General features: G+C 56.7%; 2 protein-coding genes and 1 long non-coding RNA gene across 6 annotated transcripts in view; 2 read left to right on the top strand and 1 right to left on the bottom strand.

Annotated features, from left to right (window-relative positions):
- The window catches only part of Speg (striated muscle enriched protein kinase), a 57,700-nt gene extending 50,329 nt beyond the window's left edge, over window positions 1-7,371 (top strand). Inside the window, 10 exon segments of the mRNA XM_028893050.2 lie at window positions 1,830-1,946; window positions 2,124-2,291; window positions 2,396-2,518; window positions 2,728-2,895; window positions 3,052-3,625; window positions 4,064-4,303; window positions 4,430-4,653; window positions 5,495-5,570; window positions 5,854-6,003; window positions 6,308-7,371. Of these exon segments, the coding sequence (XP_028748883.1) occupies window positions 1,830-1,946; window positions 2,124-2,291; window positions 2,396-2,518; window positions 2,728-2,895; window positions 3,052-3,625; window positions 4,064-4,303; window positions 4,430-4,653; window positions 5,495-5,570; window positions 5,854-6,003; window positions 6,308-6,500 (2,033 nt within the window). The 3' untranslated portion in view covers window positions 6,501-7,371.
- A 4,483-nt stretch (window positions 7,372-11,854) lies between these two features.
- Gmppa (GDP-mannose pyrophosphorylase A) lies at window positions 11,855-19,233 on the top strand. 4 transcript variants are annotated; one of them, XM_037210247.1, is made up of 15 exons: window positions 11,855-12,170; window positions 12,278-12,425; window positions 12,904-13,029; window positions 13,108-13,205; window positions 14,418-14,521; window positions 14,821-15,007; window positions 15,307-15,366; window positions 16,350-16,480; window positions 17,153-17,167; window positions 17,474-17,608; window positions 17,731-17,827; window positions 17,937-18,029; window positions 18,196-18,288; window positions 18,453-18,621; window positions 18,936-19,233. In XM_037210247.1, the coding sequence occupies exons 3-15, from the start codon at window positions 12,990-12,992 to the stop codon at window positions 19,034-19,036; spliced, it is 1,323 nt and encodes a 440-aa protein (XP_037066142.1). In that variant the 5' UTR covers window positions 11,855-12,170; window positions 12,278-12,425; window positions 12,904-12,989; the 3' UTR covers window positions 19,037-19,233. The 4 variants fall into 4 exon arrangements, with proteins under 4 accessions (XP_037066142.1, XP_037066141.1, XP_037066140.1 ...); XM_037210246.1 differs by having other exon boundaries at window positions 12,278-12,488; XM_037210245.1 differs by lacking the exon at window positions 12,278-12,425.
- Window positions 19,234-19,321: 88 nt separating this feature from the next.
- Window positions 19,322-25,312, bottom strand: LOC114709296. The gene is made up of 3 exons (XR_003736904.2): window positions 24,810-25,312; window positions 24,385-24,569; window positions 19,322-19,909 (listed from the first exon to the last, which is right to left on the bottom strand). It is a non-coding gene; the product is annotated as an uncharacterized LOC114709296 (long non-coding RNA).
- Window positions 25,313-25,627: the final 315 nt, after the last annotated feature.

Genomic DNA, 25,627 nt, shown 5'->3' with positions numbered 1-25,627 from the left:
GAATTGTGGCATGGCTAAGCCCTTCCCACCTGGGGTCTCCATGTCCCTAGTGCAGCTGGTTCCCTGCTCAGCTGTGCCCTCTGACCTCATCTCCCTGCAGGAAGAAGCCTTTCCCACTTGATCACCTGGGGCTGGTCCTGGGGGATGAGATTAGGACTGGCTGGGCCCGGCCAGGGTCATCTTTCACCTCTTCTCCTGGCCTGTTCTGCTCCCTCCTTGGTACCCCAACTAGGCCTGAGTGCAGCGGCTGATGAGCTATTCCCAATCCACTGGAGGATGAGGTTAGGACCCCTCCTCGGGGAGCAATAGACTACAGTGAGGAGAGACACACTCTTCATGTGCTCCTGCTGAATTCCAGATCCCTCCTGGGTCTTCAGATCCTGCTTTCCCAGGGTCTTTAGCTCTCCTTCCTGGGGTGAAGAAAATAGCCCCTCCAACCCCCGTGATCCAAACCAGATTGGATCTTAAGGAACAAGCCGAGGGATCACAATCTCAAATCATCGTGCCCCTGAGGAAACTCCAGCCCAGCAGGGCTGGCACAGAACTCCAAGCCTCTTGCCTTGGGCAAGGTCACCAGCCAGTGACCTTCCTGCTTTGCTCAAACAATCTCTTTTCCTAGGCTCGACTCCTGGCTTCTCTGCTGGCTGTGTTAACAAGAAAATAGTAACAGCCTCAAGAAAAGCTAACTAACGTTTGGGAGTACTTCCTTCACACCAGACACACGCCAGCTCTCCATGTGTCTCCCTTAGATTCTCACAGCAAACCCTCCCCTCCCCACACCCAAGCTTGACTGGGCTCAGTCTCTCAATTCACAGATCAGAAGTGGAGCTTCTGAAGGCGCATGTGACTTGCTCAGGGTCCTGTAGTCTCTGTTCTGCTCTCTCAGAATCTCTTTTTAGTGGCCTGAATTGAGTATGCAATAGTAGGAATGGAGCCTCCCCTATCTCCCAGGGAGGCAGAGAGACAGCCTTCCAGGGACTGCCCATAGGGGGCGCTGGCTTCCGGTCTCTCAAGACTAGTTTTGGTTGGTTGCTTGGTTGGTTGGTTGTTTTTTGTTTTTTTGAGACTGGGTCTCTCAAGTGTAGCTCTGGCTGTAAACCCAGCTGACCTCAAACTCACAGAGATCCTCCTGCCGCTGCCTCCCAAGTGCTGGAATTAAAGGCGTGGGCCACCATGGGCCAGTCTTTTCTACATTTACATTTATGTAGTGTGTGTGTGTGTGTGTGTGTACACGAATCATGTGCCTGGCATGCGTGTGGAAGACAGAGAACAACCTTCAGAGTGTGTTTTTTCCTCCCATCATGTGGCTCTCTTCAGCTGAACTCAGGTCATAAGGCTGTGTGTGTGTGTGCCCCAAGAGCGCACGTTCTGATCACAGATTCTGCATGCAGCCCAGGGTAGCTCAGGTCACTGCGTCTTCTCCTTTCCCTTCCCCACTTGCCCTGCGGTGGCCCAGAGGGAGTTTAAATTTCAGGGTTTTAACTGCTATCATTTTTCAAAAAAAACGTGTTTGTTTTTATTTTAACAAATGCTCTTAGAACGCTTAGCGTTGGTCTCAGCTCTGAGTGATTTACAAAAGTGAGGTTTGCCCCGAGCATCTTCAACCGTGAGTCAAGGAGAAGGTGGTTCTACATGTGCTGAGGGCCCGGAGAAGGTGATGCTTACCAAAAGAAAATTCTTGAAGGCACGGCGCAAAGTTCTACTCCCCGCTGGGAGGAAAGAACCATTGACTATGTTCCCTGTGGGCCCTGTCCCACCGGGGCTCACAAGCGTCTGTCCCTCCCTCCGCAGCAAGCAGCCAGGGTCCTGAGTTGTCTCTTTCCCTTCAGATTTCCCCCCAGTCTTCCACATTAAACTCAAGGACCAGGTGCTGCTGGAGGGGGAAGCGACCACCCTGCTCTGCCTCCCGGCAGCCTGCCCGGCACCCCGTATCTCCTGGATGAAAGGTAAGCAGCTTGCATCTTCCGCAGAGACAGAGACAGACGGGGAGGCAGGAGGTGACAAGTGGCTCGGCATAGGAGAGGCTAGGCCGCAGGGAGGCAGGAGTAAAGGTCAGGTGTGAGAAACCTGACTTTACCCAGCTTCCAACCCCTGCCCCTCCCCCCATGCCTCCTTGTCCCCAGATAAGCAGTCCCTGAGGTCAGAACCCTCGGTGGTCATTGTGTCCTGCAAAGATGGACGGCAGCTGCTGAGCATACCCCGGGCTGGCAAGCGGCATGCTGGACTCTATGAATGCTCAGCTACCAACGTCTTGGGCAGCATTACCAGCTCCTGCACCGTGTCTGTGGCTCGTGAGTTGGGGGGGGTGGGCAGGGCCCCTGCCACAGAGATGAGGAGGTGGGGTGGAGCTTGCTGAACCCTTGGCTGGGGGGGGGGCCTCTCCTTCTCCTTCCAGGCATCCCAGGAAAGCTAGCTCCTCCAGAGGTGCCGCAGACCTACCACGATACAGCGCTGGTGCTGTGGAAGCCGGGAGACAGCCGGGCGCCTTGCACATACACTCTGGAGCGGCGGGTAGATGGTGAGGCCAAGGCGGGGTGAGGGGGTGGAGGGTGGGGGGGAAGGAGGCAGCCAGTGGCAGGCCAGGGGTTGGGGGAGGGGCGCTGCTTGGGAAGGCCAGTGTCTTCTCTAGATGGAGGGGCATCGTCTCTGGGCTCCTGATAGATAGCACGGAGAGCTAAAGCCTGTCCCTTCTGAGGCCTTCACCCTCCCTCCCTGTGCCCTCTGCAGGGGAATCTGCCTGGCACCCCGTAAGCTCAGGCATCCTCGACTGTTACTACAATGTAACACACCTGCCTGTGGGTGTGACTGTGAGGTTCCGCGTGGCCTGTTCCAACCGTGCTGGGCAGGGGCCCTTCAGCAACCCTTCTGAGAAGGTCCTCATCAGAGGCGTTCAAGGTCAGTGGAAGGTGTAGGGTGCTAGTGGCAGAGCCCAGGACCGCCCCCCCAGCCCCCCCATTCCTCGCCATCCCATCCCCCGCCTCCCCACCCCTTGGCACATCCATAGCTTTGCTCCCGGAACACGCAGTGATAATTTTCTTTGTCTCCTCTCAGATTCTTCAGCTCAGCCAGCTGCTGCTCCCCAAGACGCCCCTGTTACCTCAGGGCCAGCCAGGGCCCCACCTCCTGACTCTCCTACCTCACTGGCCCCCACCCCAGCTCTTGCTCCCCCGAGTCCCCAGGCAGCCGCCCTCAGCTCCTCCCCCACGCCCCCCAAGTCGGCTAACCAGGCCTTGTCCTCACTCAAGGCCGTGGGTCCACCCCCCCAGACCCCTCCACGAAAGCACAGGGCTCTGCTGGCTGCCCAGCCGGCAGACCCCACCCCCCCACCCCGTATCCAGGTCACCCCCAGCGAACCCCAGCCTTCTGTCCCTGACACTGGACCCTTGACCCCAGCCTCCGCCCCTCAAGGGGTTAAACCAACGCCTTCCTCCTCGACGCCTCTGTATATGGTGACTTCCTTTGTGTCTGCACCTCCGGCCCCTGAGCCCCCAGCCCCTGAGCCCCCTCCTGAGCCCACCAAGGTGACTGTGAGGAGCCTCAGCCCAGCCAAGGAGGGGCCTGAGAGCACCACCCTCCGACAGGGCCCCCCTCAGAAACCCTACACCTTCCTAGAGGAGAAGGCCAGGCAAGTGGGGGACAAGCGGGGACGGGGGAAAGGGGAGGTGGGAGGAGAGTGGGTGGGACACAAGGAACACAGAGTTTCCGAGACAGAGCAGACAGGCTGTCCTGGCTGCACTTGGAGAAGATGCTGAGCTGCGGGGTCTTTAGAACTGTTGAGCTCAGCTAGGCACTACCCCGAGCTTGAGCCATGGTCTGTCATTTAATCCTCACCACCGCGAGAGGAAGGCACTGCCTTGTTATTACCACCCTGTTCACAGATGGGAAAACTGAGGCTACGGACTCTCCCATAGGTAGAGCCAGCGAGTGCTGGCATCTTTGTTCCCAGCCCTCCGAAGCCCACTGCGTTCTTGTCCCCGGGGGTCCCTGTTTCCTGCTTTAGCTCTCACAATGAGAGTGCCCACCCTGAGTCTGTGACATCCTCCCCCCCTTCCTACACACACAGGGGCCGCTTTGGTGTTGTGCGATCCTGCCGGGAGAACGCCACAGGCCGAACGTTCGTTGCCAAGATCGTGCCGTATTCCGCCGAGGGCAAGCACCGGGTGCTGCAGGAGTATGAGGTGCTCCGAACCCTGCACCACGAGCGGCTCATGTCCCTGCACGAGGCCTACATCACCCCTCGCTACCTCGTGCTTATTGCTGAGAGCTGTGGCAACCGGGAGCTCCTCTGTGGGCTCAGCGACAGGTAACTGGGTGTTCCTGGGAGATGGGGCGGGTAGCCAGAGTCGGGGAGGCTGGCTGGAAGTTCGCCGCCGCCGCCGCCGCCGCCGCCGCCGCCGCCGCCGCCCTCACCTCCCCACCCCCACCCTAGATTCCGGTATTCCGAAGATGACGTGGCCACCTATGTGGTGCAGCTGTTGCAAGGCCTGGACTACCTCCATGGCCACCACGTGCTACACCTGGACATCAAGCCAGACAACCTGCTGCTGGCCGCTGACAACGCCCTTAAGATTGTGGACTTCGGGAGTGCCCAGCCCTACAACCCTCAGGCCCTGAAGCCCCTTGGCCACCGCACAGGCACTCTGGAGTTCATGGGTGAGAAGACCAGCCGCTGGTAGGGTAGAGGGTGGGGGAAGCTGCCAGGGGGGCATGCCAGGCTCACCCCCTCCACCCACAAATGTGCCATTCACTGTGCGTTAACTGTTATGTAAATAATGAACAGAGGTTTTTTTTTCCCATTGATCTTTACAATAGCCTTAGAGTTTAGCATAATAGTACTCCCTTTTTACAGATGAGGAAAGAGGGAACCCTGACGTTAAGTATTCGTCCAATTAGACAGTTACAAATAACTGCGATGGGATTTGCAAAAGCTGGAAAGACGAGAGAATCAATTATGACTGTACAGAGCAGGGGAGACCAGCAGTCATTTAACTACCTGCTAACTGAGGCTTATTGTCTCTATTCCTTAGAGTTATTCTACAAGCCGCACTTTATAGACGAGACAATGGAGAACCAGGCCAGTTTAGTAAATCGCCCCAGGTCCCATGGTTAGGAGGGGCAGGCTTGGGATTAGAGCCAGCCAGGCTGATTTCAAAAGCTCTTAAACTTGGTGCTGGCCACATGGAAATGATCCAAGGCAGCTTGGGAAGTTGTCAGCTTAGGTCCTCTGGAACCTCCATCATCCCATGCCTCAGGTGGCCCATATCTCCTGGTGGCCACCCCCACCTCTATCCTGTCTGCTGACCTATAAGGCCTGCTGCTCTGATTTTACTCATGGCATGGTAACCTGGCCATGGTCCTGCTCCTCAAGGCCGCAGAACACCACCCCCTACACCCCCCCACCCACCCCACCTCCCCCCCGCCCCTGCCTGCCCACCTCTTTCTGTTCCCTGGCCACAGGGAACCTAGGGTCAGCTTGGCCTCTGTCTCTTGTCAGCTCCTGAGATGGTGAAGGGAGACCCCATCGGCTCTGCCACGGACATCTGGGGAGCGGGTGTGCTCACCTACATCATGTGAGAGGCCTCGCCCTGCTGCAACTCCCTGCTCTCCTCTGCCCATGATCCTCTCCCTCTGCCTGCTCTCGCTCTCAGCCCGCTTCTGCCCGCACCTCCTCCTTCATGCCCTGCCTCCCCACCACACAGCCAGTGGCCAGGTGGCAACTGTCCCCGAGTATTGTGCCCCTCCCAGATGCCCTACACTGATGTCTCCTAAGCCTGACAGCTGACCATCATTCTAAGGTGGAGGCAATAAGAAGGGTATCTGAGACCACGCCAACCTACCTGTCTTCCACAACAGGCTTAGCGGATACTCCCCATTCTATGAGGCAGACCCCCAGGAAACAGAGGCCCGGATTGTGGGGGGTCGCTTTGATGCCTTCCAGTTGTACCCTAACACATCCCAGAGTGCCACCCTCTTCTTGCGAAAGGTCCTCTCAGTACATCCCTGGTGAGTAGGCCCCCGACCTGCCAACCCTCCAGTGAATGCAGACTGCCCTGCCTTCACGTGGCCAAAGACTCCCAACTCCTTCATACAGTGCAGCAGCAGCTGCTGCTGTCTGTCATTTAAAGCCTGTAGCAGCCCTGGGAAGGACACGGTCCCTACTCCAGAGACCGAGAAACTGAGCCCACGAGCTGCCCAGTAACACACACATATTCGTGAATCAGGATTGGTAAAGGGGCCTGAGGGAGGGCACAGCCTGCCCTCTCCAAGAGCGTCTTCCCTGGCTCACGGTCTCTGACCGGCCTGGCAGGAGCCGGCCCTCCCTGCAGGACTGCTTGGCCCACCCGTGGCTGCAAGATGCCTACCTGATGAAGCTGCGCCGCCAGACTCTCACCTTCACCACCAACCGGCTCAAGGAGTTCCTGGGTGAGCAGCGGAGGCGTCGGGCTGAGGCTGCTACTCGTCACAAGGTGCTGCTCCGCTCCTACCCCGGCAGCCCCTAGGTGGCATGGACCACAGCCCGGCCATGGGCATCAACTCGGGTTCCCACTCACGCTGCCAAGGGACATTCCAGAGCCCATGCTGAGCTGGACAGGCTGGGGGGCTTCAGATACCAGCAGCAGCAGCAGCAGCAGCAGCAGCAGCAGCAACATCTGGCTGGGCTATTACCTCATGGACCTAAGGGGACAGGGCCCCTGGGGCTTCAGCCGGATGTCACCCCTGGCCACAGCCAGAGCAGGAGACCCCACTGGCCAGCCTGGGCAAGGGTGAGAACAGAAAGAGGCAAGAAGGGCGTGGGGGAAGTGAAGAGTGGGAAAGTAGAGGCCGGGGAGGGAGGAACGAACGTGAGGAAGGTTCTGGAACGGGGTGGGAGCGGTATATCTCAGGGAGAACCCAGTGAAGGAAGCGGCTGAAGAGGAAGAAGGATCCCCCGTGGCGTGGGGACAGTGAGCTGGGCCGTGAGTGTTGGACAGGAGGACAGGACATTGAGACAGCACCAGGAGCCAGAGCCGAGATATAAGGGAGGACGCAGAGGTGGGAAGGAGGGCAGGCCAGCAGCTGAAGCTTCAGAAAGAGAAAGGAGAAAGGCAAAGACGTACGTGGGCCTCAGGCCACTCAAGCTGGTCTCCTGTGCCCGCGGATGCAGTTCTGGGCCCCCTCCACTGGCCCCAGGATGTCCCCACTGCTCCTCCATGGCCTTCGCCCTTCTTCCTGTTTGTATTTATTTATTTATTGCCTTCTACGGAGTTTCCTTTCCATCCAACAGTCCCTGTTGCCTGTGTTGTCCTGACCATCCCCCTCAGCCATCCAGATGTCTGTGCAGCTCTCTGTCTGTCTGTCACACGAGGAAAATAAAAACAGCAAGCGGCAGGAGCTGTGTGTGGTCTCTCTGGGCGGGGTGGGAGAGAGGACGCTGGTGGCTGGGAGAGAGTCCTGAGGGCGCTTTAGCCTTCTCTAGGCAATGACGGTGCTTCAGGGGTATAGAGGGTGTGCCAGTGAGCGCCCTGGTACCTCACAGTCCTTCCCTTGGCTCTCACTCCTTTTGTTTCTAGAAGAAGGGAGACTGTAGTCACCTACTGAATTCCCATAGCTACCCTCTGTCTAGATCCCAGGAACCCAATCCTATCCCTATGCGTCCTCTTGTAACTTGGAGGATTGCTGGGCTCTGGCATGGACCAATCCCGTCTCTGACCAACTCAGCCTCATTTATTCTTGTCCTTCCCCAGGACTAGGGAGAAATGGTTTTATCTCAGTAATTGGGCCCTGACCCTAGCCTCTAGGGATCAGAGTATAGATCTGAACGCATGGAGCAGCCGTGGTGCTCAAGGCAGCCATGGCCAGTGTTTTCCTAGGGTTGAGGGACACATCAGGCTGGACCTTCTTGTCTCCATGGCAAGTTAGATCCTTGACCCTGACTGGACACACCCATGCAGTACCCCAAAATGGTCAATGGGTCCCAGAAATGAGCTTCCTAGACCTGAGGTAGAGGCAAGAGGGATTCTGGTTTTTCTGTGTTCTACCTTGAAGTTCTACTCTTGGCAAAAAATGAAAGGAACAAACTTCTGACTATAAACAGAGGACTTTGGCACTGGCTTGGGGACCCCTTGACTCAAGCTCCAACAGCCGTTCTGGCTTCCCGGGACCTCAGGAAAGAGGTGAGGCTCATCATCATCATCATCATCATCACACACACACACACACACACACACACAAGATGTTAGAACCAGTGAGAAGGGATGAGGGAGACACCTTGCCCGCCCGTCATTTCAGCTATGAAGACACCCCGTTTGCCTACGAGGATCTCCAACCCCTACCCGCGGCAGATGCTTTCCTATAAAAAATGAGGTGCCTGAACTCATATCTTGATAAATGGTAAAGAATTCCTCTCCCGTCCCCCTTTGATCTGCAGCTCGCTCCCCATCTCCATTGGAAATGGCATGTGAACTGCTTCTTCCCAGCCCGGAGGAGCCAAGGTAATTTATGTCAGCAGAGTGGTGTCAAAACTGTTCTGATCAAAAGGTGACAATGGCCCACACCTGAGTGAGTGCTTGCACTGAGCGGAAACACTGCTCCTACTCGATACCCTAGCCTGCACAGACTGAACTCCGCTCAAGCCCCTGGGAGACGGTCCTTACCGCGGGCAGTCTGGTGCCCCTGTGCACCAGTGTGTACGCCCAAAGGACTTCACAGACCTAGGGGTTGGGCAGCCAATCACAGTGCTGACCTTCAAGGATAGGACTGACCAGCCGGACCCTACCCTGTCACAAAGAGGGACGTGTGTGGGGATGAGGGTGGCACTGGGGGTCAGGGTGATGGCTGCTGTTCTCAGATATCTTTCCTGCACCCCCTTGGTATACTTCATCTAACCACCAGGGGACATGGTGTCAAAAGCACTCGGGGTAAGGGTGGCTATAAAGGTAAGGTGATTCCCACTGGTTTTGACAACCATGTGGTTCTTTTTACTATCAGCTGTATGGACCGTTCAAGGCTACTGTATTTAAGGATACTTCCACAAACACCTGTACCCCTTTTACTTACAGTATCATGTTATATGACTGCCTGGAGGTTGAGATAAGTATAGAGACATGTCTCCCATTTGCCACCTCTGGTCCCCCTGGGAGTGGGATCCATACTCCTTGCCCTGAAAAGGGATGGGTCATATCCAGCTGTCCAGCTAGTCAGGTGCTGGTGTACCCCAGAGCAGTTCATCCCAGGCATCCCAGGGCTAAATAAGGAGCCTGCTTGGGCCAGTGGGTGCACCCCAACTGTGACATCTAGGGAGGTGGCCTACAAACAACCCAACTAGCCAAGTGGTCTGGAAGTCAACCCCTGTAGGATGAGTCCATTCCTGAGAGAGGCTTCAGACAGCCCTGTCCCGGGTGGGTGTTTTCCTCAAGTCGGGAGTGGGTTGAAAACCCAAACTCTGGCTTAGCCTGGACCCCCATATTTGTGGTCTGTCTATTTTTCAGATGTCCAAAACAGTTCCCGTGAAGGGAAAAAAAAAACAAAACAAATAAACAAAAAACCCAAACCAAACCAACAAACAAACAAAAAAAAAAAAAAACCAGCTTCCCCACCTCCAGGATGTTACTCTGGATATCAATGACTCCCATGTCCAGAGTACCTCCATCTGCATCCAGGCCTCCTACAGGGGCCATGGATAAAGGAAGTGCAGAGCCATGGAGAGGAGGCTGCCAGACCTGCAGAGGACCGAGACAGGGTTTCTCTGTGTAGCTTTGCACCTTTCCTGGAACTCACTTTGTAGACCAGGCTGGCCTCGAACTCACAGAGATCCGAGGATCATTTTTAAAATGAAACAGTTCAGGAGTAGCTCCCTCCTGCCCATTCCAATTTCCAGCTCAGGTATCTAGTAGGTCACAGGGAAGGGGCAGAGATGGCGTGCTGGCAGATTGGGCCGGGAGCAGGCCTCAGTATGATTATGGGAGCTCTGAGTACGACCCAGCCTGGGGTGGTGGTGGTAGTGGTGCATGTTTCAGAAGGAAATGAGGGAGAAGTGCCTGACCCGGGTTCTGGAGCCACTGAAGGACATAGTTCGGATGCAGCCAAGCTGACTTGCTGAATTTCGGCTCTCCCTGACCTGTTTATCCACTGGAGTAAGAATGCAAGATGCAGGATGTGGTGGCCGATGATGTTGCGGAATTGGCTTACCTGGATCAGTTTAGCATCCATGTAGCCAGTCCCTTCTGCCGGTGCTCAGATTCCATGCACATCCTTGTGGAAGGTACAGGTGCCATTGGCCAAAACAGCACCACCCGGTGGGCGTGGCAGGAGTAGCATCCAGGCTGGCATGCCTTTGTGGCTGGGCCTAGTCCAGATAGAATGATGAGGAGTCCAGCCTCTGCATTGCCCAGAGGGCATGACAATTTTCTCCCCTACTTCAGGACCTGGTTCCACCCAGACTGTGGGCTCCCCTCCTACGACTATAGGGCCCAAGGTCATAGAGCAAGCTAAGATTTAAAATCCAGTTTTTTAGTTCCCAACCCAGAGCAATTTCCTCTACTCAAATCTGTCTCCAAGTACTATGAGAGCTGTATCACTTTTGATCTTCTACTCGACCCAGAGAAGGAGGGACAGGGCTAAATCCTGTTTAATAGCTACAGAGATAAAACCTTAGAGGCTAATCATTTGTCTGATAGCATACTGTGAATTCAAATGCACATTTGGGCGAGATATTAGTTGGAGAGGTGATGCTCTTACCGCACCTTGCCTTTACGTCCCTTACTGGTGGGGTTTTCCTGCTCTTCATCTGGTCCCGGCTAAGATTCAAAAGGGACTTGATAACACTAATGTGCAAAGACACCATAGTAACACTGACCGCTCAGATACTAGCGGGGTGGGCTAGCCTCCCCCAGATGTTTGCTGGGTGAAGGACAAGGGAAGGGCTGGGATCTGCAGCAGAAGCAGGGCCTGGGACTGCCACTGTTCCCAGAAACCTTGCGGAAGGATGAGGGTGGCTGGGTTGCAAAGAACCGTGCATTCTAATTAACTAGACTCTCCACGCGGGTAAATTGACCCACAGCTCCGCTCTCCATCTCTCCACACCTCCCCCAGGGTGTTGAAATTGGCACCAACACCAACCACCACGTGGACCATTCTCCAGACCACGCCCCAGGACAGCTGCAGGTGTGAGGTTAAGTAGACAAACAGCTTGCGCAGGGGCCCAGCGCTTTCTCTCTGGTGGGCGTGGCTTGAAAGGGACCGTCAGACCTTTCGCCCTGGCTGCGAGCCCAGGAACCGTTGGTACCCAAAACCTCCTCTGTCTTGCTTAATAAAATAGCTTTCTGCTGGGCGGTGGTGGCGCACGCCTTTAATCCAAGCACTCGGGAGGCAGAGCCAGGCGGATCTCTGTGAGTTCGAGGCCAGCCTGGGCTACCAAGTGAGTTCCAGGAAAGGCGCAAAGCTACACAGAGAAACCCTGTCTCGAAAAAAACCAAAAAAAAAAAAAAAAAAAAAAAAAAAAACCAGCTTTCTTTCTGACCCTCCGAGTCTTTTTCTGTTTTTGTTTGTTTGTTTTTGTTTTGGCGTCTCCATTTACCCTCCCCTCCACACACCCCTGCCCCATATTTATTCCAAGACCCACAAGCCAAGGTCACAGAATGGTGGAGTCACTAGGTAATCCGGAGAGCGCGCCTAGTCCGGTGCTTCGTTTCACAGACAGTAAATCCGGAATAGGATTTCTCTCTTTGTCAAATATCCCAGCCGGACAAACACGGGAGTTAAGACTCCGCCTTCTCTTCTTTTGCTCAGGCTAGGTGCAACCTCTCCCGGCAGTTGGCGCTCTGGCCCCTGTCCCTTCCAGGGCTGGCCACACCCCTTCCACCTCTAGTCCGGATTCTCCTGTGACCTGTCTCCCGTCCCTGAGCCCGTTCTGGGAAAGCTCAGGTCTCAACATTAGTTTTTCACGCCTAATTTCTTTGCCTCCACCTTCACCTTTCTCTCTTTTCATTTACGCCCGCCCCTCGATCCCTCGACCAAACTCGTAAGTTTCCAGCGCGTTTCCCAACTGTTCTAATAAAGTTGGAGAGAGGACTTTTTCAAAACTACAATTCCCGGCATCCCCTGTGAAGGAGCTCTCGCGAGTTGTAAGGAGACACGTACGCGGAAGGAGCAAGCTGTAGCAGGCGGCAGAGCTGGCGTAAAGGGAGCTAGTGGTAAAAGGATCTACATGGTGGAGGGGTGCCGGGCAGGGGAGGGGTAGGGAAGAGACCCTAGACGTAGGGCGGCCTCAGAGGTCCTGTCCTGCTTTCCCCATGTCCAGGCTTGTGTTGGTTCTATAACCCTTGGCTACGAGGAGAAACTAACGTCTATATTGGACAGACTCAGTTGTGGGGTCCAGAGGGTCAGCAACCAGTCCTCGGAATCCAGAGATTTGACACCAGTCGTCAGGACGGGCACTGCGGGACCTTGTAGGCTCAGTATTTGGCGTGCCAAGGGAAACCTGTCCCCTGACTGAGCTTTAGCACATGCAGGTAGCTGTAGGATTCACAGTCAGCACCTAGAGGGGTCAGGATTGGTGCACATCAAACGCAGATTAGTGTTAGTTCAGTGCTTGGGGCTCATTCTGAAGATTGAAATTAGATACCCAGAGCTCACGCGGGGTTTGCGGTTCCATAGTCACCGCTGGGATTCGGAGCTGAGCATCTAGAGAGAGGATGCAGGAGTTTTCGAGCCATTGGGTTGGAGACTTCAGGTTTTTGAGGTGTGGGGTCAGAGAAGGGGGTCCGTTGAGTTCCCGAGTTTACAGAATTTGTTCATGGCCAAGGGGAAGTCGTTAGAGATAAAAGGGTGCGGTGCATGTTTTTGAAGGCAACTGATTTTCTGGATTGGGAAGAAATTTGTGGTGGGAGGAGAGGACTGTACTGAACTTCTGAGTTTCCATCCTAGGGAAGGGCTATGTGTTGCAATTTGGAGCGTGAGGTCTGAGTGCAATTCTTCCGTTGGCGTTTGAGGTTTAGGTAGCAGTCTGCATCATGCTCAAAGCTGTGATCCTCATTGGAGGGCCTCAAAAGGGTGAGGAACTAAGCCGGAGAGGGTGGTGGGGTTGGGACAGAAGGAAGCAGGGGGCTAAAATCTTCTCTCCTCTCTCAGGGACTCGCTTCAGGCCTTTGTCTTTTGAGGTGCCCAAACCACTGTTTCCTGTGGCGGGCGTCCCTATGATCCAGCACCATATAGAAGCCTGTGCCCAGGTAATAGGTTCTCCTCTCACACCGCACTTCCTGTTCATCTCTTCCATGCCGCGTGTCTTCCCTTGCTCAGCCATGATCTTTTCCCACCAAGTGTAACAGATGTCTATGTGAATGGCACTTCTTCGGGTGGTGTGCTGCAGCGAGCCCTGTTGACTTCCCGGGCCTCTCGCTCCTTAGATTTCACACCTAGTTTTACAGTATGGAATGTAAACTCTTCGGGCAGGGATCTTAAAAGATCATTTAGAGCCTTGGCATGGGGGCCCTTACTGATAATAAAGCACAGAGGCCATGCTGTGGCTCCTTCTCTTTATTGCTTTGTTATTGGGATAGGTGAGGTTTGAGTTTGAGTCCAGTCTCCCTGCTGTGACCCGGAGCAAGCAAAAAATGTTTACCTTCTTTGAGCTCTGGTTCCCTTATCTGTAAAGTAGAGATTAGACCTCCTTTGTAGGGTGGCAATGCTGTGCAAGTGCCTAATTCAGTGCAGACCCTTGATAGACCCTCATCTCATGCTGGTGTCAAACCAGAGTGACGCATAATGAAAGATGATTCAGTTGGTACTGGACTGGCTTGCAGAAGCCTGAGGACCCCAGTTTGATCCCCATCACCCTTATAAAGAGTCAGTCATGGTGATGGGCATTTGTAATCCCAGCACTGAGGAGGAAGAGACAGGCAAGTGTCTGTGGCCTGCTGCCAGCCAGTCTATCCTAATCATTAGGTCCCAGACCCCAGTGAGAGACCCTGACTCAAAAACAAACAAACAACCCAAGATTGACCTCCAGGTGGATGCATACACCTGGGCGTGTGCACCCACATATGTATGCACACACATACATGAGCTACACCTGTAGCTCAGAGATAGAGCACTTGTGTAGTTTGTGTGAGGTCTTGGGTTCAGTCTCCAGTGCTGAGAGAGAAAGAGGAGAAGGAAAGGGGGGAAAGACGAGTGGATTATACATTAATCCAGTAGCTTGGTAGACAAAGTCATTCTTAGAGTGGGCTCCAGTTCAGGTGCATGGGAGAATATTAAAAAGTGGAAAGATCTGGGCTGAGAGAGTTCTTCTGACTTTTGCATCGTTTAAAGAAAAAGCAGGCCGGAATGACTGGTTACCCAGGATACCCAGCTCAAGCTGAACTTGTATCCTCTGGACTTGTGGACCAGATTTTCCCAGTTCGCATCGGAATTTTCTCTCCCGACCTCTTCTCTTGTCCTAGGTCCCTGGGATGCAGGAGATTCTGCTCCTTGGCTTCTACCAGCCTGATGAGGCCCTAACCCAGTTCCTAGAGGCTGCCCAGCAGGAGTTTAACCTTCCAGTCAGGTGTTTGAACATATATATGTATACATATGAACACACACATATACATACATACATACATATATATGTCATATACATGTCTGAGTCTCGAAGTTCTTAGGAATGGGTTGAGTCAGTATGTGCCAGGGTTCACCCCATACCCAAGGGATTCTTATTTGGGGCATCAGAATGGCTTCACCTGAGGTTTCTCTGCAGGCCTTGGCCAGAAGTACTTCTGACCAGGGCAGCGGTGTTGGGGGAGGGTGCGTCAGGTGCGCTGGCTCCTGGTACCTCACTGAGATGTCTGGGGTTCCTGGGGACAGGTACCTGCAGGAGTTTGCCCCCCTCGGCACTGGGGGTGGTCTCTACCATTTTCGGGACCAGATCCTGGCGGGGGGACCTGAGGCCTTCTTCGTACTCAATGCCGACGTCTGCTCCGACTTCCCTTTGAGTGCTATGTTGGAAGCTCACAGGCGCCAGCGCCACCCTTTCCTACTCCTCGGCACCACCGTGAGAGGCCTGGGAGGGGGCCGCAGGCTGTGGAGAGAGAGGCCGGGGTGGGGGGGGCACCCTGGGTCTTGGAAGAGGAGTGGCTGTTGGGAGGGAATGGAGGTGTCATTGGCAACCCCGAGCCCTTTGGTTGCTGGGAAGCAGGGAGGGGGGAGGGCAGCTGTCAGCTCTTGACTCTGCCGAAGGCCTGTCAATGTCGGAGCTGCCTGCGTGCCAGGTGCGAGAGGGGAAGGAAGGGAAGACAGTCTTGGCTGCCCTGGAGAGGGCAGGTCACTGTCTGGGCTCTGTCTGTCTCTCAGGCTAACAGGACACAATCCCTCAACTACGGCTGCATTGTTGAGAACCCGCAGACGCATGAGGTGAGGGCAGGGCTGGGCTGGGTACCGCCCTGTGAGATCAGGGGGCCCCGTACCCTACACCTCCAGAGGATGCTGAGACCACTTTAAGGTGGGGCCCGTCCTGTCAGACAGATAGGACAGTTGGGGTGCCAGTTCATTTCCCTAGGTGTGGTTTTTTTCATGAATGCACGCATGAGGTACTAGGGAACGCAAAAGAGAGGCCCAGCCATAGCCTGAGGTAGGGACCTTCCCTCAGAAGCAGGGTGAGCTGAGTTAAACTTGAGGAGATGAAGGAGACTGGAGGTTTTGCAGGTGGAGAGAACAGTTGGCGCAAAGACAGACAGGAAATGCGTGGTGCCCCATTATTATTGAGGTAGAAACAGTCCCTCAGGCAAGAGGCCGTTGTCCCCATTTGTGAGAATCCCTGCCCCGAATCTCACTGGCTTTGACACAAAAACCATTTTATTCGTTCATAGTTTTATATATATATATGAAACATACGTGTAATGTACACATGTGTGCATATGTGCATATGCAGTTTTGAGGCAGACACCAGCTAGACAGGAGAGAAACAGGACCATAGAACACACTCTCCACCGCTCAGGAAACCTCAGTCTAGCAGGAAAAAGAGTCAGAAGCCAATCCTTGGAAATGGCACAGTGTCCCGGGTGAGGTATGACCAGACCAGAGGTCAGGGGTGACAGGCCTGAACAACTAAGAGGAGCTGACAGGGGAGGACTGAGGAGTGACAGTGTCGTCTGGGTTTCAGAAGGTGGGTTTTCCAGAGGCAGAGGTGGGGAGGACATCCCGGGGGCCTGGAAGTGGTTCTCCTGGAGTTAGGGAGGCTAGAGCAGGTAGCCCTCTGGGGATGTAAAGCCAGGTAGGGGCAAGGCGTGAGCTCCCCTTTGGGAAGTTGTCAATCGAAGGGGCCCGGAAATGAGTATGAGGGGGTGGTGGTGGCTGTGGCCTGCCCTCCACTCTGAATTCTGCTTTCACCTCCCTAGGTCCTGCACTATGTGGAGAAACCTAGCACCTTTATCAGTGACATCATCAACTGTGGCATCTACCTTTTCTCCCCAGAAGCCCTGAAGCCTCTCCGGGATGTTTTCCAGCGGAATCAGCAGGATAGGCAACTGTGAGGCAGGCTCCATGATCCTGTGACCCCCCCCCCAACATCCTAAACCCGGACCCCTCCCCCACACTGGGCTCTGCAGTGACCATGTCACCCCGCTCACCCTGTCTCCCTTTGCCCCTTCCCACTCATCTCCAGCTAGGCCCCCCAATCCCTCCCTTCCTAACCTCATTCTGTCCCTCTTCCTTACACCTCCCAGCTCCTCCTCTGTCACTGCCTGCCCATTCCCCTTCTGGTCCATTTCTCTCCAGCCCTGGGTGTCCCTGAGACATCTTTCCGAACAGACGGCGACACACACTTGGGTGCACATGTGCTCAAGTGTAGACACACACACACACACACACACACACACACACACACACACACACACATACATACTACATACACACACACACACACTCAGGCTGCCCAGATTCCTGCTTGCTCCTGTGAGGTTTGTCCTTCCAAAGCCTGAAAGCTGGCCACTAGGCTTCCCCACCCCACCCCCGCCCCGCCACACTCCCCCCCCCCCAGCTCCCATCTCATGCCTCATTCATTTGCTGACAACCATTTCTCACTCCACCATGTCTCTGCTTCTCCCCATCTCTCCCGGCTTCTCTGTCTCTGTTTCCGCTGAGCCGGCATCTCTACCATCTCTTTCCCCCCTCTCTCTGTGACTGTCTCTGCCCTCACCAGCTGCCTTGCTCTGGGGTGAGTTTGTGGTTTTGGGCCGTCCAGTGAGGGAGGGTGGTGACTAGATGGGTGAATGGGGGAGGGATGGGGGAGGTGGGCACGGGCAGGGATGGGAGGAGTGGGGTCTAGGCCTGGGGCTCCCCGGTTAAAGCAGTCCTCCGAGCGTAGCAGAAGGAGGTGCCGAGGATTTGGATGGACCTTGATAGAGCAGCCAAGCTAGAGGAGGGCTCGAAGAGGTGGCGAAAGCCCCTTCCGTGCCTTCCTGGAGAGACCCCCGTATTCGGTCTCAGCTAGGGCGCTCACGTCTCGTCCTTTCCTGGCCAGAGAGGAATCTCCAGGCTCGTGGCCGGGGGCAGGGACCATCCGACTGGAGCAGGATGTGTTCTCAGCCCTGGCTGGGCAGGGCCAGATCTATGTGCACCTCACCGAGGGTATCTGGAGCCAGATCAAGTCTGCAGGGTATGTGGGGGGCTGGGGAAGAGCCTGTGCCTCGGATCTGGAGGCTCTGAGGGTGGCCTTGGGATGCTAGGCACAGGCCCTGCTGGACCCTGAGTGCCTCACCCCCCCTTTTCGGTCCCTAGCTCAGCCCTCTATGCCTCCCGTCTCTATCTGAGCCGATACCAGATCACTCACCCAGAACGGCTGGCCAAACACACTCCCGGGGGCCCCGAATCAGAGGTACCCACCCCATCCCATCATTACCCATCACTCTCCCACGCCCTTGGAACCTACACTCTTCACCTCGGGTGCGGAAGTGAGGACTCAGTCTCTTCCCCTCCCTGTCCAGATGTGTTTCGGGGTATCTGCCCCCAGGTTGTTTCTTCTGCTTCTAGGAAATGTTTACATCCATCCAACGGCTAAAGTGGCGCCATCAGCTGTGGTAAGATCTGGCCCCAGCCTCAGGGAGAGGCTCTGCGGATTGGTGGGGATCCCCAGGGACTGAACTCAGATGCCAGTCTGTCTCTCTGCTTTGGTACACCTGTTGTGTGGCCTCGAGCACCCCCACATCCCCACTCTCATGGTATGATGGTCCGTCCTCTCCACAGCTGGGCCCCAACGTCTCCATTGGGAAGGGGGTGACGTTGGGCGAGGGTGTACGTCTGCGAGAGAGCATTGTCCTCCATGGAGCCACTCTGCAGGTAGGAACCGGGCACGGAGTAGTGTGTGGTACCCAAAGAGCTGAGGGAGAGGGCCCAGGTACGCCTCCCAGGGCGAGAAGGGCGAGCCCCACCCCCAGGCTCTGCATCCCCCCCCCCCGCCCCGCCTCCCACTCCACTCACCCGGAACCCATCCTATCCGACAGGAGCACACCTGTGTCCTTCACAGCATCGTGGGCTGGGGGAGCACTGTGGGGCGCTGGGCCCGCGTAGAGGGGACTCCCAATGACCCCAACCCCAATGACCCCCGAGCTCGCATGGACAGTGAGAGCCTCTTCAAGGATGGAAAGCTACTTCCTGCCATTACTATCCTGGGTATGGTTCGTGGGGGGCTGGGGGTGAGGACTGGGAAGCTCCACAGGTGACGGACGGCGGTAGGGAACAGTGTGTGTGTGTGTGTGTGTGTGTGTGTGTGTGTGTGTGTGTGTATGCACACACACACGTGTTATTCTGTCAGCAAACGTTTACCAAGCTCCTGCCATGTACCCAGCCCACAGGAGTCACTGAGGGATGAGACCAGGGCGGGGGCACAGGTGGGCAGCAGGGAGGGCTCCCTCTTGATGGCCCCAGCTCCTCCCCTGCCCAGCACCTCTCATGACCTGCTCCTGGTGACCTTGCCCACGCTTCAGGCTGCCGCGTCCGGATCCCTGCTGAGGTGCTCATCTTGAACTCGATTGTTCTGCCACACAAGGAGCTAAGTCGAAGCTTCACCAACCAGATCATCCTGTGAGGGTGCTGCCTCAAGCCCCCCCCCCCCCCCCCGGGGACTCCCGCTCGCCTTCCTCCGGGCTGCGGCCTGCCTGGCCCGCTCCGTCCAGAACGGGATCTGAGGAAACCAGAGAGAATCTTCCCTTGCAGGGAGCCACGTGTGTGGCCAGGGACGTCTGGCCACCCTCTCCACCCCCAAATAAACCCCTATGAACCTTGGAGGCAGCTTGGACTCCGCTTGTGCCTGGGCTGGGGGTGGCGGGGACAAGAGGGGCAGCTGAGTCAGGCCCCCCCACATTAGCATTTAAATTGGAGTCGTTGCTGCCGCCTCATGAATAATGAATCCAGAGCCTTGGTAAATCTCCCCCTCCCACTGCCTCGGCCTTCTGCGCTAGCTGCTTTAGACGAAGGCCCTCCAGGCTCCCTGGCCTGCTGGCCCCCTGACCTTCGCCCTGCCTGCCTGCCTCCCTGGGCCTGGCTCTCTAGAATGCCGAGAGAACGCTGAAAGGATTTCAGTGAGCACACTTGCTGGGAGGCTTGGGCCCAGGCTGAACACCCAGCAGCCTGCTCTCCTCAGCTCCTGCCAAGACCCAGCCCTGGCCTGTTTAACGCTTTGCCAGCTCCATCTGCTCCCAGGCTGGCTTTGGGGAGTTGGGGGTTTTGCCCCCACCCCGGGGTCTTCCAGGGTCTCTCTCCCACTCCTCTGGCAGAGGTCTCTGGTCTAGGAGGTGCCTTGTTACCCCTTGGCAGCCTGATACCTTCTGGCGGGTCATAGCCCGGCTCTTCCCACGTCTCTCGTGTTTGCCCGTGACCCCAGAGTGCCCCTCCTGGCACCCCCTTTCCGCAGCTGTGGGTGCTGAGCTTAGTTGCCAGATGAGCTGGTAATGATCGTAATCTGCTAATTGAGAGGAATCTAATTACCCGAAGAGAATAGGGGGGCAGGGTTTGGGTGGGAGGCAGGAGGGGGTCCTGGCAGCCAGCTTGGGTGGCAGGCAGGAGGGTGTCGGGGCCTTGTCAACACCAGGGTCTGGGACAGAGCCCAGGATAATCATAGCTTCCTAGACAGGCAGTTAGAAAGGTAGATGGGAGCTAACCCAAGAGTGACCTGGGGACTAGCCTAGGTACGACCTCCCAGGTCCCGAGGGCTGAGATAGCCATGGGAGATGACCAGGTCTTAGCAATCCTAACCTGTAACCTGCTTCTCCCCAGCCCTTCCCTGGTTCCCTCCCAATCTGCCTGCAGCTGAGACCTATCACCGCCATCAGCAGAGGGCTGCAGACCCACTCAGTCTGGGGTCACCTCCCTAAGGAAGGGGCTAGGAGAGGGTTGGACCACGGGGCCGGGCTCTGGGTCCCTTTCCTCTCCTCCCCCTGTCCTGACCCTTCTGTTCCAAGTGGTTGGCAGAGGCCATGGCAGCTCCATCATAAATATGATAATTTAATTATTTTCTCAGCAAAACACCGTGAAATCCAATAAGTCTGTGTCAGGCCCCGGCCCCCGGGACCCCCCTCCTAGACCCGGTGGGGGTGGAGACATGATGGGCTGGAGACACTGGAAGGGGAAAGGGTCAGTGTTTGAAGGTGGGGTGGGACAGGGACGCTGGCCCCTTCAGGACATTCCTCGGGCTGAGGGGGTCACCCATGCAAAGGGTCTTAACGGTAAGGGACGATGCCCCCACTTCTTCCCAACACTGGGAGGAGCCAAAACCCCATCTGTCTAAGGGGGCAGCTCACACCCCACATGTGGGAGCATTCTGAAGCCTCAAGAGGTTAGCAGGGAGCCCCCTCGTCTGCTGCTCTGGGACCCCGCACCCAACCTTGGTCTCATGGAGGAATAGGTGTAGGAGGGTATCGGCGGCTCAGGGGTGGGTTTGAGAAAGGAGAAACCAGGAGGAACTGGGGTGGGAAGTTGGGGGGGGTGAGCAGGGGGAGGGATGCGGGGGAGGGGTACGTTCCTGCCATTAGTGCTTTTTTTTTTTTTTTTTTTCCAGTTTCCATAAAAAGATTATTCTGTAAAATCAGTGAAGGGGAGCGAGCTGGGGGCCAGGGAGGGGGGTGGGCCCCTGGCATCCAGCTGGATGGGGCGACAGGGGAGGAGAGCTGAGGACAGGGACTGAGTGTGGAGGAAATTTTTGGATGGGCTTCATGAGCAAGCAAGGCAGGGTGAGCCGAGAACACTGAGTGGGGAGGGGGGCTGGTCAGAGCGGGGTCGGGGGAGGCAGTGCCCTCTCTCATTCCTGCCCTTTGGCTGGGGTTGCCCAGGGCCCAATCCTGCCTCCGTCTTAGTTCCTCCCCCCTGGCACTTAGCAGCCATTATGGGGGAGCAGATTGCAGCCCCCCTCCCCCTCGCTGGGAAGCAGGCACAGCTGGGGCCCGCCACATCTGCCGCATCAGCACGGAACACAGCTGGGTGTGCCCAGAGCCATGCTCCCCCAAAACACAAAGAGGGCGGGAACACCAGGAGAGCCCAGACCCCTGAGATAGACACACTGTCACCTCTGCCAGCAGACACTCCTCAAAGTGAAGCAACACCCACCAACACACGCTCCCTCGTGTGCAGAGACTGAGAACTGGCAAACACGCAATTACCCAGCCCCGCCTGCCGCCCCCGCTCCTCTCCCGCAGCCCCCTCTCTTTTCCTTCCTTCTCCCTAAGGCTGCTTTCTGTCACCAAGGCCATCCCTGAATTGTCCTAGGCTAGGTGTGGGGGAGCAGGGGGTCTCATTGGCACCAAGAACACCCTTCTAGTAGGGAGACGGATGGTCAGGGATGCCTCGGGGTCTCACCCTGGGAAGCCACTTACCCTTACCCCAAGATTGTACCCCTTCCCAGAAGGAGGCCTGCCCAGAAGGAGGCCTGCCCACAGACGGGGTCTCCATGCCACTGGACCACCAACGACCTATTCCCGTGGCTCGCCGATGTTCCACCGGCCACCGCAAGGAGGCGCTGTGTGCTCTCAGTATCTCCAGACCTGTTCTGAGCAGCTCCTGGGGCCAGCCTCTGCCAACCCTATTATCCCGTAGTCCTCTACTCTGCTCAGCTCATCGCTCGGCTTAGCTCTGCCACCCCGGGCGTGTGTGGGGTGTCGGATTCTGCCCATGACAGGAAAGTCCTCCTTCCCAGAACGGATGATCAAGAGTTTCTTCTTTCTCCTTTCCTAGCTAATAGCCCCTGATTAAACCTGCCTCCTCAAAGACCTCATTTCGGCGCTCGTCTCCTTGGCCGGGTGTCTTGCCCTCAACTCTCTCCTCCCTGCCCCCTCCCATCATCCCACACGGCACCCGCGCCCCGCCCCCCCCCATGCCCCTCGGAGCTTTAATCCCTCCTGCTGCCGTGCCGCCTTATCTGCTCCCAGCAGCTTTCGCTGCTGCAAAGCCCTCCCCCCCTCCTTCTCGGGATCTTCCCTCTCCTTCCTGCTCTCTGACCAGCGCCCCCTCCTGCCTAGCCTCTCTGTCACTCAGATCCCCCGACTCGGGACTCGGGGCTCCCTGGCGGACACCAGATCGGTGCCTGACGGCCCTGTGCCCTCTCTCCAGCCTCAGCTCGGTGTCGGCAGGATGCTCAACCAACTCCTACTCTTTCTCTTGGCCCTCTCCACTGACCCCTCAAACTTCGCCCGGCTTCTGGCCAGTCAGGATTTGTATCTTTCTGCTTCCTGGCCTCCCGTTCCAAGTCCCCTCCCTGGCTCCTCCAGATTCCTCGCATCTTGGACCCCAACCTCTCCATTCCTGGTGGCCAACGACCTCCCGCTTGAGAATACCCAAATAGGGATTAGATGGTATGAATGAAAGGCGGAGGAGCATGGGCTTCCCTGGGATAGCCCAGGGAGGGCCTTGCGGGGGGGGGGGTGCAGGGAGTACTGGTGACAATTGGGGGCAGGGCCTGACGGTGGGACGCTAACCCTCTTCAGTTGCCTCAGATCACGTCCGGGCCTCCCCATCCCCCTTCGCCGGGACTCTCATTAACCGCTTCTCCTGCCTCGTCCGTGGCATAAATAACCCAGATAAATCAGCCGCCGTCCGCCCCCCGCCCCTCGGCCCCCGCACAGCCCGTTTGTCACCGCTGCTCGCTCGCCAGCCAGGCCTGGCCTGGCCACCCCCTTCCGTCCCCCCATCCTTGTCCCTTCCCGCCCACGTCTGTCCCACACTGGCTTCCCACCCCCTGGTCAGCTCCAGGTCCAGGTTTCTGAGCTGGGGCGGGTGGCAAGGAGGTGTCCCTTGGGATCAGGAGGCTGGGGATTCGATCTATGAATGCCTCTTAAGAGTTCAAAGGTCGTGTTTATGAATAGAGCCAGCCAGCCAGCCAGGGAGTCAGGAGCCCACAAATGACAGGAAGGAGCAGGAACCGCTTCCTTTGGGGGCGTCCCTGGGCTGTGAAGAGGTTCCCTGAGAACCCCTTCAGGTTCAGTCCCGGGAGGCCTGGGTCTCCCCTTGGGGACATTTTGTTCAAGTAAAAACTCTAAGCATCCTCCCAGTACCCGCTAGCTAATCCGTCCTGCTCTCCCTGTGGCCTCCACCCCTTTCCCGGCATGCCTAGCACAGAGTACTCCAACCTCTGCTTCCCTATCTCGCTACCCTTCTCTTTCCTATTTTCAGGAAACCTAATCCGCATCTCAGGGCAGGGAGAACTGGTCTGTGAACAAATCTGAGAAATGGGGATAATTGGAGGGTGGAAGAGTCTGAGGGGGGCTCACATCCCTGACTGAATGGCAGCCCCGTCCCCACACACCCAGCTCCGGGATCCCTAGAAGCCCCTCCCCCTTGCTCACCACCAGTTTAGGTCCATGGCCGGCCCCCTTCAGCCCTCTTTCCCCTCCCTGGCAGGGGCAGCTGGTCCCCAGGGAATGGGTGAGAGAAACGGGGAGGGGCTGAGGGAGCCGGGGCGCAGGGCTGGGGGTGGGGGTGGGGAAGAAACTGGGCCGGGCCCCAGGGACCAGCTGGGCAATGAGCCGGGGAAGCTGCCGGGAGGCTAAATGAGGGAGATTATCACCCAACTGCAGCCGGGCAGAGAAGGAGGCAGGCAGGGAAGCAGGGAGAGGGGCGGGGGGAGAGGGGACAGGGCCAGAGGCGAAGGGGGTGTGGAGGGATAGGAAGGGGGCCAGAAGGGGCTGGGGTGGAGTGAGTGGAAAACACCAAGAGATGGGCTGGAAGGATGGGGGCCCCCCACTGAGCATAGCCGGATTCCTAGAGGTCTGGGAGACTGGATTGTAGGGACTTGGGGACAATTAGAGACAGCTGGCCACCGGGCAATGGTGGGAGTCTGCATGCAACAAACTGCTGCTTCATTCCGGTGGCCTGGAGTCCCCCCCCCCCCACAAACCCCAGTTACCACCCAACCTCTTTCCTTTTAGAGGTGGAAGAGTCCCTGCTGACCTGAAGAGGGGAAGAGGGTATTATCTGGGCTCATGATGGAGGTCAATGTGCGGTGGAGACAGCTTGACCCTGAGATCTCAGCAGATAGCCAGGTATTCAGACAGGATGTCAGGGCGGTAGGGAGTGCTGGGGAGAGATTGGGGGGCAGCTCCCACTCTCTTGGCAGAGCCCCAGACTGAAGTAACCTAAAAAAAAGCAATTAAATCACCTTTTTAAAAAACCCAGTAAAGAAAAATCGATATTGGGAGAAAAGGGAAAAGAGAGAAGGAAAGGAGGAATGATGTGGTTGTGGCTCCGGGTGGGGGTGGGGGGCTTTGGAAAGGTCTGGGGGTCGAACAGGGAGCGTATGGGAGAGTACTGCCAGGGTATGGGGTGGAGAGGGAGCTGTCTGTGGTCACTTGGACCCTTGCATAGGAACTCGGCACCTGCTGCCAGTACCAACTCTTCTTTCTCCTGCTGGGTCCCAGCCAGAAGCAGCCTGAACCTGTCCCCAGAGGTCGTCTCTCCCCAGCTCTGGGAGCCTGCTGACCTAGACTCATGGGAAGCCTGTGGGGGAAACCCAACTGTGGGGCCCTGGGAAGCCACTTTGCTGAAAGGTTGGCGACATCTAGTTAGAGCACCGTGCAGGGCTAGGACTCGGCTGTGTGGGTGGATTCCACACAGGAGTGACCCTCACTTAGGGGTCTGACCTCGCCTTGTCGCCAGGGTGGGTTGAGCAGCACCCTGAACCCAAGGGGAGCCACGCTTGGGACCCTCCCTCAGGGCCAGGCTGAGACTGCGGGGCCAGCCTGACGCAGGGGAGGGGTGGCCGCTGGGCAGCGTGTGGACCTCGGGCTCTAATCCCCAGCAGCTGCCGTTTCCCTCAGATCGATTCCCTTCTCACTTTTTTTTTTTCAGCTGCTGGTTCCGCGGCTTGGATCGATGGAGCCGCCTCCCCCTCCCCTCTGAGCTTCCTCTCCCTGCTGCTCATTAGCGCCCCGATTAATCAGCCCCCCCCTTCCTCCCCAGGACAAGTGCTCCCTCCCCCCATGAGGATTCACACTTTCACATGCCCCTTGGGGGGGGCACAAGTGGACTATTCTTGCTACCCCCCAGCGGGAGGTACCAATGTATCTGCCCCTGTGAACCAAGAGGGGCTTCTACCTCCTCTTGTGGTGATGGTCCATGGGTCTGAGTCCTCCTCCAAGGTAGCAGCCTGCAGGGCTCCCCTGCCTGGCTCTCCCGGGGGACAGGACATCCTTGG

Source organism: Peromyscus leucopus, chromosome 13 (genome assembly GCF_004664715.2).
Source record: "Peromyscus leucopus breed LL Stock chromosome 13, UCI_PerLeu_2.1, whole genome shotgun sequence".
In the NCBI taxonomy this organism is placed as follows: Eukaryota; Metazoa; Chordata; class Mammalia; order Rodentia; family Cricetidae; genus Peromyscus; species Peromyscus leucopus.
The sequence above is the reverse complement of the archived record's forward strand: the minus strand, read 5'-3'. Positions and strand labels throughout refer to the sequence as shown.